Source organism: Strix aluco, chromosome 13, assembly GCF_031877795.1.
Source record: "Strix aluco isolate bStrAlu1 chromosome 13, bStrAlu1.hap1, whole genome shotgun sequence".
In the NCBI taxonomy this organism is placed as follows: domain Eukaryota; kingdom Metazoa; phylum Chordata; class Aves; order Strigiformes; family Strigidae; genus Strix; species Strix aluco.
This window is the reverse complement of record NC_133943.1, coordinates 10456624-10476790: the sequence shown is the minus strand read 5'-3', so window position 1 is coordinate 10476790 and position 20167 is coordinate 10456624. Positions and strand designations below refer to the sequence as shown.

Here is a 20167-nt window from a genome sequence, read left to right as displayed (position 1 = left end):
ATAAGAGCTTGCACTAACCCTTTTTAGCAAAGAATCTTTATTCTTCTTAATGAAGAGATGAAGTGAGCATGTGACGTGTCTCTGCAATATACCTCATGCGATGGGAGAAGAGGTGGCAAATTGAAAGGCAACACCGCTGAGCTGGCTGCAGCAACCTCTAACATCTGGAGGTAGCTTTAATGCAGAATGATGAAATCTCTCGTCAAGTTACACGCCAAAGATGGCTGCTGTTTTGAGGAGAGAGCCCCAGCAGCAGGCTCTATCCATTTAACACAGACTGCTGCTTTTGTTGCTAGGCTACAAGCAGCACGTACATTTATAAGCAACAAAAAAAAAAATAGTGTCTTGTAGTGTTGCCATGATTTGCCTTCTCCAGTGTTCAATTTGTTTGTATGTTTGCAGTAGGAAAAATCATAGTGCAGACAAAGATTTTTTTTCCCTTGTGATTTAAATAGATATTTACTGGTAGAAGCTGTTTTGGGGAAGAAGAACTTGGCAAGTGGCTTTGTTAACATTTGGTGTAAGTACATTGCATCATACTTCTCCCAGTCATCAGCTGTCCTGCTTCTTTCAAACTGTGATAGCAAACGTAGTCCAAATAGAGGAATACCATTGCTCAATGACCCCGCTGAGTCTGATACGTCTTTTGCCATCACACAAAAATCCTTTCATTCCCTAAAAATCTATTAGTGCTTCTCATTTGAACTAATTACACTGCCGTGATTGATCCCCCTGGAGAATGTATTGTGTTCATTTCTTTTCCAGAGCAATTAAAATATGGGCAGTAGCTGGGTTTGCCTTTCTGCTGTTGCTTTGCCAATGTGTCGTAGTTTTAAAGTAGAATAGGTCACCTTTTACTAATCAGAGGGTAGCTAATTTCCTGTCCTTTCTCCTAAGCTGACATAGCAGCTGCTGTGGTGGGCATTGCTCGTGGAAAAGAAAAATCTGAGTTTGTTTAGGCAAAGGAGCCCCAAAAAGGGCCACTGTGTTATTTGAGGAATAAAGAGGCCTAACAGGATCCCTAAGTATTTCTCTGTCAAAGCAGCATGAGAAATGCTTAAAAAAACCCTCAGCTCTGCAAAAACAAGCAGCCTTGGGTGCTTTGGTTTATAAACATGTCAGAGGAAGAAGAGAAGCTGTTCTTCTCCCCATTTTATAACAGCAGGTACTTTTCTCAACCTCGATTTTTCAGCCTACATCTCTCATTCACCAGAACAGGGCGTTGACAGCTGGACATCAGGCTGTTAGGGGACTGCTTTGAAGAATGGAGATCTAGGGACCTAAGTGTGTCAAATCTTTTTTTCTCCCAGTGAATCTGCACATGAAACGTTTTCAGCAGCACCTGGTTCTAACTTTTGAACTATTCCTATTCTTTAGGATTCTGGTAAGAAAGAGGTACTGCTGTTACCTTCTATTTTTACTGGGTTTTCAGGGAAAAGCCTCACTCATTTTTCAAAAAAGGAACCCTTAGTTGCCTCTAGGAGATTTTGAGAATCATGATCTGACCCAAGCACCTTCACATCACCTGAAGTTAGGGGTCTAAGTCCTGGTAAAGGACACCATACAAGTTACATCTTTCTTTTTACACTCTTTTCTCGTTGACTAGGTTACTCACTTGACCTCCTGTATGCAGGCTAGTTTGAATTCTTTTCTAAGCTAGAGTACCCAGCGTGTCCCATGCTTTGTAACAGAGGCTTGCAGGTTGCAGTTTGGGAGTTGGGCACCAAGAAGTGAGATGTCGCAATGTTTATTATCACAATTATATCTGCACTGCTTTTGGATGGACTTCCCTTCAGACTTCTCCCTCCCCCAGCTCAGTTTTTGCTGACTTTCTGAAATTGCATGCAAGAGAGGTGAAAGGCCACTCTCATTAATAGAGTCCGCTTCTGCAGGGGAAGGTGCAGGAGGTTATAATCTGGACTCCAACCCCCGTAAAAGCAAAGAGCGACAGAAAATTCTGTGTAGAGAGTGAAGCAGAACCCTATCGGGTACCCAATCTAAGGATGTTTGCCAAAGGATCCTCACTGAAGAGAATTCAGGCATTTGTATCTGTTGAGGAAAGCCTGCTTCTGGGGTAGTTCTCAGGCGAGTTTCTCTCACAAATATTCTCTCTTACAATATTGCACTCCTGGCAACCTAAGCTATCTGCATCTCTCAAGGAATGGACATTTTGCCATTAGGGATGCTTCTTGACTCAGAACAGTGACTGTAGCTTTAAAAATGTGTATTTAGATCAGACCTAGAAAATTGTGTTCACAGTTATACCATTAAGAAATTTCTTTTTCTGTTGCTCTACTCCCAATTTTAGCTTAGATACTGGAAAAACTAATGACATACCTGACGAAGTTTCTTAATTGTGGAGTGGATTTTTTTCAAGATTTGGGTAAAAATACGAAGTGTCAGTAACATAAGAAAATATAAATGGTTCCAAGGAAGGTAGCAAAGCTGCTTTTCCTCGTTCATGCACTGCTGCATGAGTTGCCCAGAGTTTCTGAGATCATGTGCTCATCTGGATTATTCAGTCATGCAATGGGGTTTAAAATAAATGATCAAATGTCTGCGTTGTTCAAAATCAAGTGGTATGTTACTGTCTGAAATAAATTAAATAGTCTTTGCTATTCTTTTGGCTATTGCTTTGGTTTGAAAAGTGATTATATGACCTTCAATATGATGCTTAGAACGTGAACTTTGAAAAGGAACAGCGGAGAGTTGATCTCCTGACAACTCCTGAATCTGCATTTTGTAGAATTGCTGCAACTGCTGTTGTTAACCTTTAAACAAGGTTTAAAGTCTTCTACTATTGCTGGTACTGCAGCAATATCTAAATGTAGCCTTTGTACTAAAACTTTGTGCTGTTTTTTATGTAATTATTTTTCAAGAGAGGCCACTCTCACTTATTCTTAAGTCCTCTTTTTCCCTCCAGTTAATGTTAGTATTAAACATTAGATCATGAACTGGCAGATGATTGCATCTGATCAGAGGGGGCAAGAAATTTGGGTGTGCTTGGTACTGCGGCTTCCAGCTCAGTTCAGTGTCACTTTCTGATTGAAATACAAGATGAGAAGGATAGTCAAAGAATTATTGATTTAAAATGAAGATTTTTGTAGAAGGTTATTAAAAATATGGAGTTGAGAGATTCTCTTCAGATAAACAAAGACCTCCATTTTAGCCAGTGAGTTCTACCATGCTTTTTTGTTTGTTTTTATTTTCTGATTACTAGGGTTGGGAGAGCGTTGGGGAGAGAGATGAGGAGGCAGCAGCAAGGAGATTTGGTGAGAGAGTGGTAGAGGCAAGGCTGGCAGTGAAATTTGCTTTAAAGTGCTTGGGAAGTGCAGTTTCACACAGCGGTGTCCTCTCTCTGATCTGCCATCTGTATCACCATAGCTAATTGCCTCCAGTCTACAGAACCACGTCTTCAGCGCAACTTTTGGTGCCAAGTACGTGGCAAGCTGTGGCCATTTCTTTAGCTTGACAGTCATATGTTTATGAAAAACTTTATGAACACACGATCGCAGTTGTGATTCTGAAAATATGCCTTGATACATAGGAAGAGCCGCAGTGTGAAGCACATGGATAATCAAACCTCTGCGTCAGTACTGGGGAGCTAAACAGTGCCAAAAATTGTTCCCGGTCACGGGAACACGGTCCTCCGTATTGTTAACTTCCTGGAACGCAGCGTGGAGTGGTTTTGCTCAGGACAGCTGATGCTCACCCAGACAATCCGGCAGCACAAGGGAGGATTTAGCTGCTCTTCTCCATGGGCAGTTTGGACACAGCCACCCTAGTTTGGAAACTAAGAGGGTTTAATAATATGAATGTACCAGAGAGCATAGTCCGTTCTTTATTACTGGTTTAATTTACTAGTGTGAACTATTACCAGCTTCAGGGTTTGCAGGTACAAGTGGTTCTATTAAATGCCTAACTGATCTGTTTGAAACACCGAAAATATGTATTATTTCCTTCCTTACTGCGTATTTTCCATGATAGATGTTAACTGTTTGACTGCATTATGATGTTGTCTTTTATCCTTTCCAGTACTGCTGATCCTCCCATGTGAACATGACCTCAGTGACATTTCAGTATGGATCATTACAGTATCTTATGTGTTTGTAAAATTAATGTTGTTTTCCAAATCCTCTGTTAATGATGTTGAGGAAGAGAGTTGTTTCAAGATCAGATTGGGTAATTTTGCTGCTAGCCTTTCCACCTTAAAATTTAAGGTGCTGTTGATTCAAAGTTTTGTCCAGTTTCACAGGTGGTCTCCCCTCTGTTGGTACTTATGAATAGTAACAGGTGCAGGAATAATAAATTCAGATGTTTATATATAGGCAGTTAAGTGTTAGGTAAGTTGTGGAAGTTTGCCTTCATTAGCTGACTGTAGCAAAGCAAACATTTTTATCTTTGTTCTAGAGGATTTCTGCATTTGCTTTCCAGTCCCTTTGCAAACTTTCTACTTATCTCAGAGTTCAGATGGATTTATTTTAATTTGATTTAACCCAAATGTCCTTTATTTTTTCTTTTAAAAAGAATTCTATTATGGACATATGGATAATGCAAACTTAAATCTTGGGCACACTTAATGTATATGGACAATTATATCACTGAAGGTAGTGGAGTTACACCCTTGACAAAGCATTAAAATAATAATAATAGTTTTATTACAGTGCTTTTGTCATCGAGTATTTGAATAGATTAGGTAAACAGCAGCACCCCTTTAAAATAGTATCAGAAAATTAAGGTGACAGCTAAGTAAAATACTGTTGCAGCAACTTAAATTGAGGATTTTGTACCTATTTCTTGCAGTTTTACAGTGTCAGTGTTTAAATACAACATAACTTTAAAAAAAAGCTGTACAGTTTATGATGATGACTGCATGGCTGTGGGATAATGTATTGATGAGAACATTTTTATGCACAGTCGACATTTTTACTTTGTAGTTGGACATTTTGTTTTATAAGAGGATCCCTTTGAAGTACAAAGGCATTTTATTGGCTTATGTTTTTGCTTTATGGGATTTATTTCCCTTTTCAGCATTTACTAATAGGGGCTGATAAGTCATGAGTAGCATCATGCAGTCACTTTAATACAAGAGGTGGGGCTTTTATTCTAAAAATACTTTGCTGGAAAACTTGTAAGTTTTCAAGACAGAAATTCACTGGTTCTCTTAGGCACCATTTTAACGGGTCTGTGACTCAGAGTCCCGAGACTGGCAAACTCAGCGAGTTTTTTTTACGACACTGCAAGTTTTATGTGTCTCCAAATTATGTTATTCTAATGTCTGAACTTTTTACGCTCCCTTGTATGCATGACATCTGTTCCTTCTCTGTGGGCATTGGTGGCCCCTGTCCACAGTCTTTATGATTTTTATTTTAAACTTATTTAGAACAGCATTGTTCCTACGTATATTCTTAAAGTGCAAATCAATTATGTCAGTCACATCATTTAGAAGAAAATGGTTTTGTTTACTTAAATAGCTGTCACCTAAAGTTTTGATCCCTCTTTGCATGAGATCTAATCTTTTGCAGGGTGGACACCTGTCCTGTGTCGTCCGTCCCCCCGCCCCCCCCCATCCTATGCAGTACTGGAGGCTAAATACTATTCTGTATCTTTATTAAGATTAGTAATATTAAAGTCAGTGTTTTCTGTGGCTATCTTTCTAAACAGACACAGTGATTTCAAGCATGATCTTTTGTTGTGGCACATGCTAAGGGTCCTCCGTTACCTTATGTCTTCCATTTTCCTGCTAGGTTGCTTTTTGCTGCTGCAGCACTAACCCTTTTTTGATAGATTTACAAACAGAAGGAGAGACCAAAGCATGTGCCAACATGCTTCTGCTAGCTTACTCTGGCTAGCATGGGTAACAGCAGCGAGAAAGGCATGGAAAAGGAGTTTTACCTTGTGCTGGTAACCAGAGTGGTTGTGTGTCTCTGGGGTGCTTTTACTGTTCTAGCATGTGTTACAGCCACCCTGTCTACTCTGTTACCCCTAATACTTAGGTCATGTTAGCTCTTTCTACCATCTTTTTTTTTTTTGCTACATTGACACACAAAGACTGGGAGTTTTTCCAGTTTACAGCAAGTTGGGGGTCTCTTGCACCCATTTTCTTGGTCCGTAATGTAGACTTCCAATACCTTGACTCTGGCAAACCAAAATGTTTAAAATTATTCATGCTTTATATTTCTTGTTCATTGTCTTCCCTGCAGATTTAAGGCTAGGCTTCAAGTTTTGCATTACACCTGGCTCCTCCTGCATCTGCAGGTCCTAAACTTGAGCAAAATGGTAACCCAAGGTGGTCACTGGTTAGTCTGTTGAAGGAGCCTGAGGGTGCAAGACCTTTTGTGCTCCCAGGCCTTCTACTGTGCCAGTTCAACACACTAATCAAGGAGGCTGAGCTGGCCTCTCTTTTCTTTCTGCTGCATTAGTTTTCTGCTAGTGTAGTAAGTTATATCAGCACACACGGTTCAAGGAGCATCAGAGCGGACACAGAGTAGATCAAATGGGAAGGAGATAAAGATAGGACGTGAAAGTGGTAAGTCTTCTATTTTCTGTAGATCCGCCTTCACTGGGGTAGTCTAAATGAAATGGAGTGAAACGATCCTGAATTGAACCATGAACCATCTGCAGTGAAGGCAGATTCTTACTGTTTAGATTTCTTATTATTAAAGGACTTGGTTTTGTGGACAGAGGTATCTAAGTATATAAAAACTGTTCACAGACAACCCAGTAGTATATATGCTAATCAGAGTGAAAAGAAAGAAAAGAGCTTCTATTTATGGACTGCTTTATTAAGCATTCATTGCAGAGCTTTAAACAGATTAACATAAGTATCCTAAGCAGTTTTTATTGTTAATGAAACTGATATTTCAATTATAACAATACTTAAACTTGGACTTTCCTACAAATAATATACCAATAGGGAAGTACTCATAGTATGATTTACCAGCCCTGATGTAGAGATTTTACTTTTTTTTTTTTACGTGGAAAAGAATTTTTGAATAAATGAGTTCACCCAGCTTTCATAGGGTGCTACTTTGCAAAACCAGCAGTTACCATTTTAGACCAGAAGATGGTCTGGTTTTCCACAGTATATCACTGTTCACAGGTGGGTGTCTTTAACAGTATAGTACTAAGAAAGGGAAAAGAAACCTAAGGAGCATCTCCTGTTCAGGCACTCTGCATGAGAACTCTGTTCTCCAAATCTGTCCTGAGTCTTTTTTCATTTCTGTGATTTGTGTTCATTCTGTGACATGCCTGGTGAGAAATGTGTCAGATGAAAATAATCCTGCTAATCCACAGGTATCGTCTTATTGTGGCATTTTAAACTTTCATAACTGTGGAAGTACTTACAGCAAACAAGAACATGGAATAGAAAAACAAGAAAATTCAGCTGGAAGTGAGGGATGAATTCTCTGCTTCTTATCCAGTGCCTTTCATCTCTCATCATTACTTTTGTGAAATAATAACTTGTGTCTTGCCATATCAGCACTACTTAGAGCACAGGTCAGGAGTTCTAGGTTCTTCTGTCATTTGTGACTTGGACTGTGGTCTTGAGCCAAGTTATGTTATTTACTTGTTTCTTTTACCTGTGTGTGGGGGGAAGGATGCTCCTTAACAGTGCTGGAAAGCTGGTAACATCTCTAAATGTCTTTGGAGTAAGCTGCAAAAAGAAGTAGTGTTAGGTTTTACTGGTCTGATGTCAGTTATTTATAATTCTGGTACAAATGCCTTCATGCTTCAGGGTTAGCTTAGTAAATGATATATTGCTATGGCACCTTATTTTCTTGAAGTTTGTAAGATTTATTGTTTCACCGTAGGGAAATCCTGTCTCAGCATATAGTAAAGACCATAATAAAAGCTGCTGTACAGTAATGAACTTAACAGTGAAAGGGAGTGGAAGAAGCAGGAAAAGATTACTTTCCCATACTATACCACACTTATTAGCCTTCTAGTATGTTGGGAAGCTTTAGGACCTTCCCTAACTTGATGGTGAAACTTTTAAGATCTGAGAGCTGTTGAATCATGACTGTATTTACTGTAAATTGGAGCAGCAACGCTGATGGTCCTTGTATACTTGCTTTATGCTTACTTATTTGAGTTAATGACTGCAAATTTTAATACATGAACAGGCCTTTGGAACAATGTTTTTCTTGAGGTCTCTTGTACCAAAGAAAAACTGAAAGCCACTAGGGAAAAATGACGTAGTGAAAGAGCAAGAAAGTGTATTCAGTAGGCCGGATTTAATATATTAAATAAATTTATCAATGTTCATTTTAATCATTGAAACGCATATTTGGCAGCTATTTCTATGCAGCAGTGGATCACCTCCTGAACAGGTAAAACACTATAGAGCAAATAGCTTTTAAATATTGCTAACATTCACCAAATACAATCAGCATGTTCTTCTGTTGCACCTCACAGTACCATTTTACTGTATTAAACTAAAAGTATGTGATAACCTACTGCAGCAAATAGCTCATATTCCATGTAGTATACACCTGGTGGGAAAGAAGACACTGCACTGCAGGAGTCTTCATCGTACCCAGGGCTTCAGAGCTGCTGCTTGGGGTCAGTGCCAAGTGAACAGAGATTTTTAACTCTTAAGAAAGGCATAAATCCAGCTCTGTGTGCTCCGTTCTCAGTCAGGTCGGTGCTGGTCATAAGAAGGTCTTAATTTTTGTTAGTACAAACTGGCTTTATTTCGTCACTTGTTCTGGTTTCACATATATTTTCACAATACAGAAAGAGCACTGCATTGGGTGGAGACGGGCATAGAAAACCCTGGCCTTGTGATTTCAAATGATCACGTGTTTTTAACAGTACCATTTTCTGGAGATACTTCAGTATATTTTCCTTTATCCAAGCATTCAGAATGATTTATGCCTTTGTCAAATAGCTGGGGGGTGTTAATTATTGCAATAAAAGCTGTGAGAGCTTATACTGTTTTGGGAGTCTTTGAAACAACCTTGCACATGATGACTTGGAGTAGAAACTGGGAATTTTAAACTTGTCTGGAAAGGATTAATTGAGCATTTAAACTCTTAATACAGTTTATCAGGAAAAAGCAAAAGCAGTCCCACTGGTGTCCTACCTGCAGCCTGTGCTGTCAGTTCATGATTATCCAGAATTCAGCAATATCTGCAGCAACACAGCTTGGTTTTACACAACTGCTCTCTACACTGCAAAGGCAAATGGCTCTGCTTTGCCAGTATACAGCTCTGAGTTTCTCCTGATGTAAGGAAAATTTAGAGAGCAGGTAGTTATAATTTTTATGTGATTTTTAATCGAATTAATTTAGCATGGGTAAAATTCAATAATAAGATCTGTTCTGTAGAATTGGAGATTATTTGTTCAAAGAAAAGCTTGAGTCTGGTAGAAAGCAGAGATCTTTCTTATTTAATGTTTTTGTTTTTTCACTGTTCTATCAGAAATAATACCAGCTAAACATAAAAATAATACATAAAGATCCTAAAACTTTTTTTTGTTTTTTTTCAGTTGGTAAAAACAAACTCCTTGAGTTTTTAATAGAAACTGATTGTTTAACTTAAAGAAACCTTAATTACCAATAAATGTACAAAAGGAAGGATGTTTTTATTGAGTGGCACCAAATTAGGGTTTTCTAATAAATTTGTAATAAACTTATTTAGTAATACTAGCTGATATATAACATTTCCATCATTCAGCTGTTAATCATGCTGTGATTGTGAAGGACAACCCTTCATTATTATTTATTTAATCCATTCTGGCTTCTCAAAATTTGGTGTACTAGCAGTAGGTTACTTCGCTTTCTTCATTACCACACGTGCAACTTTGCCTCAAATATTCAGTAGTGCTGAGTAGAATGGTCTTGCCAAATCCTCTTTAAACATTGCTTATCTTCGTGTATAATGGAGTTATTCTGCATTTTTGCAACCTTATCTTTACAGCTTTACAGTCGTGTCTGGTGCTCAGTGCCATCAGGCTTATGCATACACAGTTTCTATTGACTTCCTGAGCACATGTAACATTGAGAAGAATTTGAGCAATCTGAATGTCATCGGTGGTTCTTCCTGGCATATGAGAAAATCAAATACTTCCCCTATTGTTTGTACGGTACACCATAAAATAGTATGTGGCCACTAGGTTTTCATTGTCATTAAATCACAGTAATAGCAACCACAGAAGTCCTAAATAATAGTCATGCTTGTGCTATTACATAAGCATAAAAATGTTAAGTCTGGGTAAATGCAGGGAAGACAGACTTTTCCCTGAATAATTCCCACTCTGAGACCCATTCAGAATGATAAGTGGTTCAAGGCAGAATAATTTTTTACACAGTCCTCGACTGCTTAAAAAGTTGATTTCATGGTGCCTGTGAGAGATGTTACAAAGGTGTATAATCTCCTTCTTGTAGAACTATGAGCTGACTTAGCTCACTTTCAAGAACAGACTTTTGGGGGACTTTTGGGTGGTCTTTTTTTTTGCTAGAAATGCTGGTCTGTAGTGTCTTGTAAATATTTGTTAGTTTCCTCCTCCTTCCAGTTGCTTGAAGCTGATGAGTTAGGGATGGTTATGATAGATGGGGAGAGTTAAGCCTTTATTTCTGTAGTTTACTTTTTCAAAGACTTCCAAGTTTTTCCACTTGAGGTAGAAGAGAAGGATCATAATTACGTTTGAGAGATGGACAATAACTTCCTCAAATTTCATGAATGGTCTCTCCTTTTCTCCCATGAAGTTCATGGGGGTTTTTTTATGATGGAGATGCTTTACATGATTAGTTACTTTCTTTTTGTGAATTTTTTTCTGTTCTTCATTGTAAGTTTCATCAAATTGACCAAAATGTCTCAGACAACTTCATGGTGGTCTTGAGTTAAAAAGAAAATACTCTTCAGTGGCAGCTTACACCATATGTATCAGTTGTCCTCATGGTGATGTTTTTCCTATTAAAACAGAAAAAATGCTATGTGATATAATCTGTATTTTTAGAGATCAAATTTACTTCAGCCATTTGAATTACAAGCATTATTTGGAGGATGGTCTTTTTTTTTTTTAACTGGCTATTGAATATGCTGCAGAAATTTCTCGAGAAAGTTAAAGTTCATATAACTTGTGCTATGCAGGGACTGTCCTTTCATTAGATGAAGGATTGAAGTAAACTTAGTCATCCTGAAGTAATTTTTAATTTTCTGGGCTTTAGGCCCCATAAATGCACAACTATGTTAGTTCAGTGCCCTTCACTGTAGTTCTTTAACCATCTTTGAAGTATCATTAGGAGATCCGGTCATGTGTTTATAATGTGGCAAATTGTTGCATTATATAATCTTTGTTTGGTTAAAACATGGATTTAGAGAAACAACATTTATTAAAATAAATTGTTGGGTTTGTGTTCCTAATTTTTGTTTTGTTTTGCTATGCCAGAGAAGTTAACTGGATTTTATTAAATATTTCTTCCGTCACTGCACTTTATAGGAGCTCTTCGGGCATGTCTTGAAATACTGAATTTCTCCTTCCCTTCAAGACAGTATTTTCAGCAAACACTAATTCATCATTGAAATAAAGCACACTTCTGATTAGTATATTGTTATTTATTAATAAATTTCTATATTTTGTTAGCATCTGCCTCATCCTCAGATATTTGTACATGATGTACCTCTATCTCATAATGAGATACTCATACTCTTACAAAGATGTAATATATAAATGTCTTGGGGAAACAGGCACAGAAACACATCTGTAGACATTTAAGTAATTTCTTGCTTCTTTAGTTCTATCAATTCCAACCTCACTAAAACCCATGATGATAACTGACATCATCAGTTTGGTTTTTTTAATCTAAGCATAACCACTTTTCATCCTGCAGATTGTAGATACATTATGAGATAAGTGGAATTCTGAGTTGCAAATTTTCATGTTTTCTTCACAGAGTTTTTGAAGATGTCAGCAGATATACCATTAAATATTAATATCAAGGAGCCCCGATGGGATCAAAGCACTTTTGTTGGACGAGCCAGTCACTTCTTTACTGTAACAGACCCCCGGAATATTTTGTTATCTGATGCCCAACTGGAAAATGCAAGAAAAATTGTGCATGATTACAGGTATGGCCTTGATCACTTTTACTGCTGTCCCATAAAGTCCATGTCAATGATAAGTACATGGTTATATATTTAAAACGAAATATTTAAAACACTGTATTCATTGCACCACTCTTTCTTCTTATTTCGGAGTTTGACACACTTTGCTTTTTAAACAAACTGGCTAATGAATGGGGAAATTATGTCATCTGAGAACCCCTGTAAAGTATTTTGAAATACAAAAGTGTCTAATTCTGAAAATAGTTAATATGACAACAGAGTTTAAAACTTCCTCTTATGTGTTCTAGTTTGGAGCAAGTAGTTTCCTAAATACTTTCAAAGTAAATTTTCAGAGTTTCATGCTAATGAATCCAGAGATTTTAGCTCTACATTTTAGCTCTAAAATCTAGTACAAGTTTGAGTAAACAAAAATTTGGTGCTGGATATATGGACTTAGCCAACATAAGCACTGCTGTGAGTTTTGATTCTTTTTACTTCACCAGTCCATTTAAAAGCTGAAGATCTACAAGCCAACTATGAGGTTACATTAACTTAGCATGAACATCCCAAAATCCTCTGATGTCACATTTGTCACTGGAGGTTGCAGCATTTTATAACAGTTGTACTTTTTGCTGTTGCTTGTTTTGTTTTTTAACTTGTCCCAAGACAAGGTATCGTGGCACCTGGCTTGACAGAAGATGACTTGTGGAGAGCAAAATATATCTATGATTCAGCCTTTCACCCAGACACTGGTGAAAAGATGGTCTTGATTGGCCGAATGTCAGCTCAGGTACCCATGAACATGACTATCACAGGTTGTATGATGACCTTTTATAGGTAAGTGATGGCAATATAACATAAAATATTTGCCTACAAATTAGATAAGTGAAAATCAATGTTTTTGTCAAAAGACCATTTTGGAAGATTTATGATAAATGTTTTAAAATGTAACATTTTGCTTCCTTTTCTCTTTCTGCATTCCCTCACACTGATTAATGATTTCCTGTGGAAGTAGTTGAGAGATAAGCCCTTAGCCCCTCTCCTTCACCATCCCACTTTTCCTCAAACTGGGAAAATTGAATGTTCAAAAATCCCATCCATGTAGGAGAGTTATGTGGAGGACAAAGAGGAGGAGATACCTGGGAATTTCTAACCTTAGAGATCTGGCATGTAGGATGTTCTGTCTGCCAAGTGAGTACTCAGTATGCTTTGGTCCATCAGCCATCAAGTTTCTCCCGCTCCTGTTTGTTCCTTCCATTTCCTCAATAGTTCTTGAATCACCAGTACAGTGAAGCCCACAGCAGAAGCCAGTATCATCTGTTAGTAGACTCCATGTCAGAAATATTTTTGTGACACAGTGCTTTGTTAGCAAGAACTGGTGGGAGGTTCAGGGGAAATGACAATAGTGTTTCTGATGCTGAGATTTTACAAATTCTTGACTCACACTCCAGAAGGGCACAGCTATTTTGAATGGTGCGTATATATGTGTGTGTTTTTAAAAAGCAGTCAAGAATATGAATAAAGCCATCAGTACAGCTGCCCATTCACAAGCACTGCTTCCTGTTAACTGCTTATTCTGTTATGCATGTTCTGTTATTATCTTTAATACTTATAGCAGCTATATACCTTTTCTTTGCATTATCGGTAGTCACTCAGATTCAAAACTAGGTGCTTTATTAGCCTGGAAGACATTGGTTTCTTTGGACCAAACGCTCAGCAGTGCAAACAGGATCGTGTAGAAGCCCTTGGATGATGCAGTGTGGCCTCCATCTTACTGCACATCACTGTGTTCTGGTTATTGCTGGCCACTGGAAGAAGCAAATTCCTCGTTACACCTACGAGGGCTCTTGGGCGTGCAGTAAGGCAATGTGAGTCCCACCTAAACTTTATAGCAGGCCTAACATCCTCTACACACTAGTAGCAAGGAAACAGGAAAAGATGAGACAGGAAGAGTTGTACATGCACAGGAAGAAAGAAGGAAGAACAGTAGTAGTGATGGAAAAAATCCAGCTAGTTTATCACTTTGGCATCTCATTCAGATACTGGAAACCAGGGGGAATAAGAGTACACTTTCAAATCTTCCAAATTTTTCATTTTTTTTCAATTTAAAGAAATAACATATCTTCCCATTTCAGAACCAAAGCCTCATGATATACACACACACTTTCTACTCTAGCATCTCCTCTTTGCTTTCCCATCTGTTACAGAATAATTGCTACAACTACTGCTTCTTTAGCACTCTCAATTTCCATATCAGCCCTCCAATGAGAACCATGTTCCTATTGCCATTACTGCCTGTGTTATTAAATAATTTAATTACGTATAAGCTTTAAAGTCCTATGAAAAGTTATTTTAATAATTAGGAAATAGTTTTCAGTAGCAACTGCTATTTTTGGTAGCCTGGTTCCCCTGACAGATTCTGGTGGAGCAGAATCTTCAGTGGTGTCTCCACTGGGGGCAAAGTTTGTGGTCTTGGTACACAAGGAAACACTTTTCCCCTGGTATACTCCTAGCCTCCAGCTGTTTCTGCATCAGGAACTTTCTGATCTAGAGGTAGTGTTTTATTTAATGGCCCTTAGTGAATTTCTTTTTCATAAGTTTGTCCTGTTGTTTAGATAAACTAACTAGTTTGAGAGCAGAAGCATTCATCGCACCACGAGACAGCCCTGTACATTGTGAAAAAAATTGACTGTCATTTTTGTAATTTATCAGCATAACTATTTGTAAAATTATTATATCTGCAGTTTAACAGGGACTACATTAGCTTGTTAAACGGGGACTCTGCAACTTGTACAGAATATTGGTTTTTTCGCTGCCCCCCACCCATGCTGACAAGTTAGCAGCTTTTTGTCCTAAGGCATCTGCATACTGGCACTGACAGAATTTATAAGGATTCCTTGAAGCTTTTGTTTTGGTTTGCTTTTTTTTGATGACTGGTCATCTGGTTCATGCTGTACTGAACCTGAATAATTTCTGTGCTGTACCTGTACTTCTTAAACATGCAGGTATTTTCATGAAAATAACTTTTCATTTTGGAGTTAAGTGTCTTTTAATCTGTTTCTACATGTGACTGAATGTTTTAGTGTCACAGGGATTTATTAAAAGGCATCATAATAGCTTTTTGAAGACTGAGAGGATAAACCCTGTCGCCTAAAATCCACCTCTCAGTCACTTATGGAGCTTCCAAAGACAACTAGCAGGCTGTAAAGGAATAATAACCCTGGGAAAGTATTCTAGAAATTAGTGTTTCATATTTCTCTGTGTGTTTTTCATAGAGCAGTTTGCTATAATGCTTTTGTTACTACAACAAACCATTGTCCCAACTGAACCTTGCTATTTAATCACAATACTTTTAAATTCTATTCTTCGTAGTACTTTCATTGTCAAGACAGTATCTCTTTGACTGTATTGTTTCATTCAGATAAACAAGAACCTCTGCATGCTTACTGCTTGCACTGGCTTTTCTTGATTTGCCATCATTTTTCTGTGCTGTTGATTCAGCTGTGTTTTTAATAATAATAATAATAATTGTTTCTCTTTTCAAGAACGACACCAGCGGTGGTTTTCTGGCAGTGGATTAACCAGTCGTTCAATGCTATAGTGAATTACACAAACAGGAGTGGTGATGCCCCAATTACTGTCAGGTCAGACACTGAACCACATACTTCTGATGTGTTTGTAAGTTGCTCTCTGATGTGCTGGAACATGGTTGGTCTTTAAAGTTTGAGGTGATAGAGGGATAAGTCTTTTCACCTGTGCTTTTTTTTGATTTGATATGCACAGATGAGAAGTCTGAGAATCGTGGAGGTGAGAAACTCCATTTCTGCCCTTAAGATAAGCCTAAGCACCTTGATCATAAGCACTTAATGGTGTAGGATTTAACAGGAGTCTGTGTGCATTGCTCAGTCAACCATTTGAAAGTGCCTCATTGGTTTGGTGTTATACCAGGATTTTTCTAAGTTGATGTTTTGTGTGGACCTTCGGGTGTCTCTCTGTGCCATCTTCCCAGTGCCCTGCAGTATAGCACACACCACCCTGTGTGCTTATTTACAAAAAGAACACTTCAGGGAACTGGTCTGCACAGGACTTGTTTCTACTTGAAGGCAAAGACAGATATTAAATAGATGCAGAGAGCTAGAAATCTTGAATAGGAGACTGGAATTGCAGTGCTTGACTTTCTGGTTTTGAGGCTGAACTGCTTATAGATGTCCAGGAGGAAGCAGTGGATTTGAAGATATACAGGCACCTCCTAGCTGGGAAGTATGTAAAGTGTGTTTTAGGGCAGATTGGGTTGGATTTGGGTGTTTGCAGCATAGCTAATCTGCATGTATGGGTTTCAGTACAGCTGATTTTAATTACTGTTGTAGACATGGCCTTAGAAATCCAAACTGATTTTATTAGTTTAAGCAATTAGGAAATTAAATACAGAACTAAATCCTTCAAGGTGTTCATTCAGACACATGAGAAAATGCTGAACAGATAGCAATGCAGAACCAGCAGAACCTGATTCAATGTTTAGATGTTGCATGTGATTTTTACTGCTAGTGAAAGAAAAGTGTTTAATTTAGTGAATCTTCCATCCACATCTTATTGCAGTATCACAGAAAGGTCTACTTCTTGGGGGGGTGGGGGGGTGGGCACGTGGGCACGTAACTACATGTGTGAAATGTAATTATTTTTAGAAGTGACATAAATGTAGTTGTGCATGTGCAAACGTTTTTATTTTTGTTTTAGCCAGCTGGGAACAGCCTATGTTTCCGCTACCACGGGTGCTGTCGCAACAGCTTTAGGACTTAATGCACTAACAAAGGTATTGCTGATATTTTTTTCCATTCTTAGCTAGACTTCGGTGTTCTATGAGATGCTAACAGCTCATTTCTCCTCCTATGTATCTGTGTCATGTTGTGCACAGCTCTCAGTATGGAGTTGTAATGGCCTTTGGAAGCTCCCTTCTTTAGATTCCAACCTTATTTTTGCCCCATGTAGATGGTTCTGTATGTATTTCAAACACCTTGTCCTCCTTGTATGTATATCAAACAGCCTTGTGTCTTGATAATACAAACTGTATCTAATAAGGTGACTTTTTTGCAGTTTCTTTTTTACATATCAGAGTATCTAATAGCATTTGAAAGTTAATTAGAGTGGATATGTAATTGCAACAATATGGACTCATTATCCCATAAATTGTATAGGTGTGTTTTTAAGGTGCAGTATCACTTCTACAAACATGGATGCCTACTCCAGACTGGCTGAAGAACTTGTCAGAGGTGCTGCTCTTAAATGCAGAAGACTCAAATTCTTTAAACAAGTGCACAACACAATCAAGGAGAAAAGGTCCTTTACCAAAAAAAACCCCAGCAAAAACGTATTTTGTACTCCTCTGCTTATGTTTTAATGTACTGGGAGTGGTATCGAATTGACAAATTATTTGAGAGACTATTCTAAGCAGAGGAATTAAGGTTATACAAAACATTGATGAAATGAATAGCCTTCATAGTCAGTGCCTTTAGATGCAAAGCAGCTGGTATGGATGTTGCTGGCTGTGACCTTGCCCACAGAAACACTAAAGGTCTATTTAGTGTTGCTCTTGGGCTGACAGGCATGCTCAGAAGCTGAAGCTTCTCTGCAGTGATACTACTAAATTAAGATTGTTTTTGCCAGTCTCCTGCCACTGCTCACTCACAAATATTTATGACTTATGTCTTGTTTGTTTGTTGTTTTACCTCTGCCCCACCGGTGAGTTTTCATTGAGTTTTAATTTAAAGGAAATAAGTCTGATCTATCATTAGCACACGAAGCATTTTAATATGACCTTTGGGAAAGAAAATTATTATATAATTTTTTAAATTTTTTGTCTTTTTTCCCTCTCTATGTGTTTTACAGCATGTCTCACCTCTTATAGGACGGTTTGTTCCTTTTGCTGCTGTTGCTGCTGCTAACTGCATTAATATTCCACTAATGAGACAAAGGTAGGAAAAAGAACAAAGATCACTCATTCTAGAAGAAAGGATGTTATTGAGTTTTTAGATCAGCAAGTTACTAAATAAAGCACATTATATATCTTTAACTTGTTTCAGAATCTTGCAAAAACCTCGTGCATGATCTTGTTTTGACTGATTAGTTGTGACAGATATGAAACAGAACATCTTCACTCTCTTCAGAGAAATATCCATAGAGTTCTTTAGTCTTAGATTTCAGAAACCAGGTACTGGTCCTTCAAAACTTGGTCACATGGACCCTTTAATACAAACTCCACTTTGGAACAATACAGTCATTTCAAAAATGGTGCTTCAAAACCCACATGCAGAAGTTAGTCATAGAAGTCAGGCTCTGCAGTCCTGCTTAATCATCTGAGATTACAAAAATATGTACTTTCTCAGAAACAAAATTTCATATGTATTCTGATTTGACTAGGACTAATAATAGAAGTGGGGGAAAACAAATGAAAAGCATCCTCTTATAAACACAAGGTTATGGGCAGAAAAGGGAATATTTAAGGTTTGTATGTACAATTAAATTCAATCCATGGTAGCATTTTATCTCTTAGAAAAGATGAGGAGAAGAATGGAAGCAGTCCTCAGTATATCTGCCCTTCTGTCTGCTTCTCACTCCCCTAGAAGTTCTCCCCAATATGTGAGTTTAACACCTAACCCTGCACTTGAGCAAAAGATCTAATAGAGAATAATAGAGTTACAGAAATGTAGTTTGTTTTGTGCGTCCTTTTATACTTTCAAATGAAACCTCAGACTAGAATGCCAGAGGGGAATTTTCACAAAGACTTCTGTTTTAGTTCAGTGGAACTAATCTTCCTGTATTCCCTGTGTTGTCTGGCAGAAAGGACAGACTACTTCCAGAGCGGGCCAGAAAATTCCACTTTTCTGATTGGTTTTTTGAGGGAACCTCTCCCTTCTGTGGACTGCAGAAATAACACATCTCCTTTCCTCCCCCTTGAAATGCATGTGACCAGGCTCAAGCAGCAGATTGCTGTTACAAATATTCAGTTATTTACTTTTCAGTATATTTTTCCCTAAGATCTTTCTCTGCCTTTTGAAATTTTTGTGCCAAAGAGCATTACAAACAAGCTAACTTGGAAAATAAAATAAAAACCGTAATTCTTGTAACTGACAATTTTAAGGGGACAAAAAAGGTGAATAAATGCATGTCAGTCACTGCTTTATTTTTACCCCTTATTCAACAGGGAACTCAAGTTTGGAATCCCTGTCACAGATGAGAACGGAAACAGACTGGGTGAATCAACAAAAGCAGCTCAGCAGGCAATTACCCAGGTGGTTATATCAAGGATTCTTATGGCTGCTCCTGGCATGGGTAAGAATAACTGCAGTCATGTGCAGCTCCTGATTATCAGTTCCTAATGTGAGAGAGTGCTTAAATTCTATTTAAGTGATTTTTTTCTCAGAGGCCAAATTATCTTACAGTCATGCAGGCAGTATTTACACTTCTGTTAAGAAGTTCCACAGAGAAATGTGTGTTTCTTACTGTGAAAATATCCACAGTGTGTTACACTGAAGTACAGCAGAAAAGCTCCTGGGATACTTTTGCAGAAGAGGTACAGATAACAAAGGAATGATAGCCAATTCCACTTGAGTGAAATTGGTTTAAAGAAGAGTAGATGCTTTGACCAGTGCCAAGTTACTGAGCTCAGGTTCAGTAGCACGTGAAATTAGAAGTTTTGCCTACTGGGAGAATTTATCTCTGTAATACCAATCCAGTATCTTGAATTGGCAATGTGAAATGGCAGCGTGAAATGGAAGCTCAGTTAATGACAAAAGGCTGTGAGAATTGTACTACGGTATTAGTTCATCTTAACAGAAAATTAAAACGAAGTGCCTTTTTTTCCCAAGATTAATGCTTTTTTTTTTCCTTTTCTCATTTGCAGCGATTCCTCCCTTCATAATGAATACATTGGAGAAGAGAGCCTTTTTAAAGGTTAGTCTTAGACAATCTTTGTATATGTATTTCATATCCTAAGTTAATATTTTAATGGATTTAAAATACTTTCTGAGTCTTCATATTTGCCTCCCACACACTCTGGGAGGACAGCACTGTAGAGCTTGCTTTACAGCTGTCGCTTTCTTTATGCCTTTTTTAGACAGGGA

At 37.9% G+C, this 20167-nt stretch overlaps 1 protein-coding gene across 8 annotated transcripts in view; it reads left to right on the top strand.

Annotated features, from left to right (window-relative positions):
- SFXN1 (sideroflexin 1) overlaps window positions 1–20167 on the top strand; it is a 47674-nt gene that overhangs the window by 20167 nt on the left and 7340 nt on the right. For 5 of the 8 annotated variants that reach the window (XR_012625052.1, XM_074839123.1, XM_074839119.1 and 2 more), the window contains 7 exons: window positions 11900–12074; window positions 12717–12887; window positions 15596–15694; window positions 16785–16860; window positions 17934–18019; window positions 19249–19376; window positions 19948–19997. Coding sequence is in view for 7 of the 8 variants with exons in the window: in XM_074839119.1 (XP_074695220.1) it covers window positions 11900–12074; window positions 12717–12887; window positions 15596–15694; window positions 16785–16860; window positions 17934–18019; window positions 19249–19376; window positions 19948–19997 (785 nt within the window). In the remaining variant the exon portion in view is untranslated. Of the gene's footprint in view, window positions 1–455; window positions 521–11899; window positions 12075–12716; window positions 12888–15595; window positions 15695–16784; window positions 16861–17933; window positions 18020–19248; window positions 19377–19947; window positions 19998–20167 lie in introns of all 8 variants that reach the window. The other 3 variants (XM_074839120.1, XM_074839122.1, XM_074839124.1) reach the window with 2 other exon arrangements.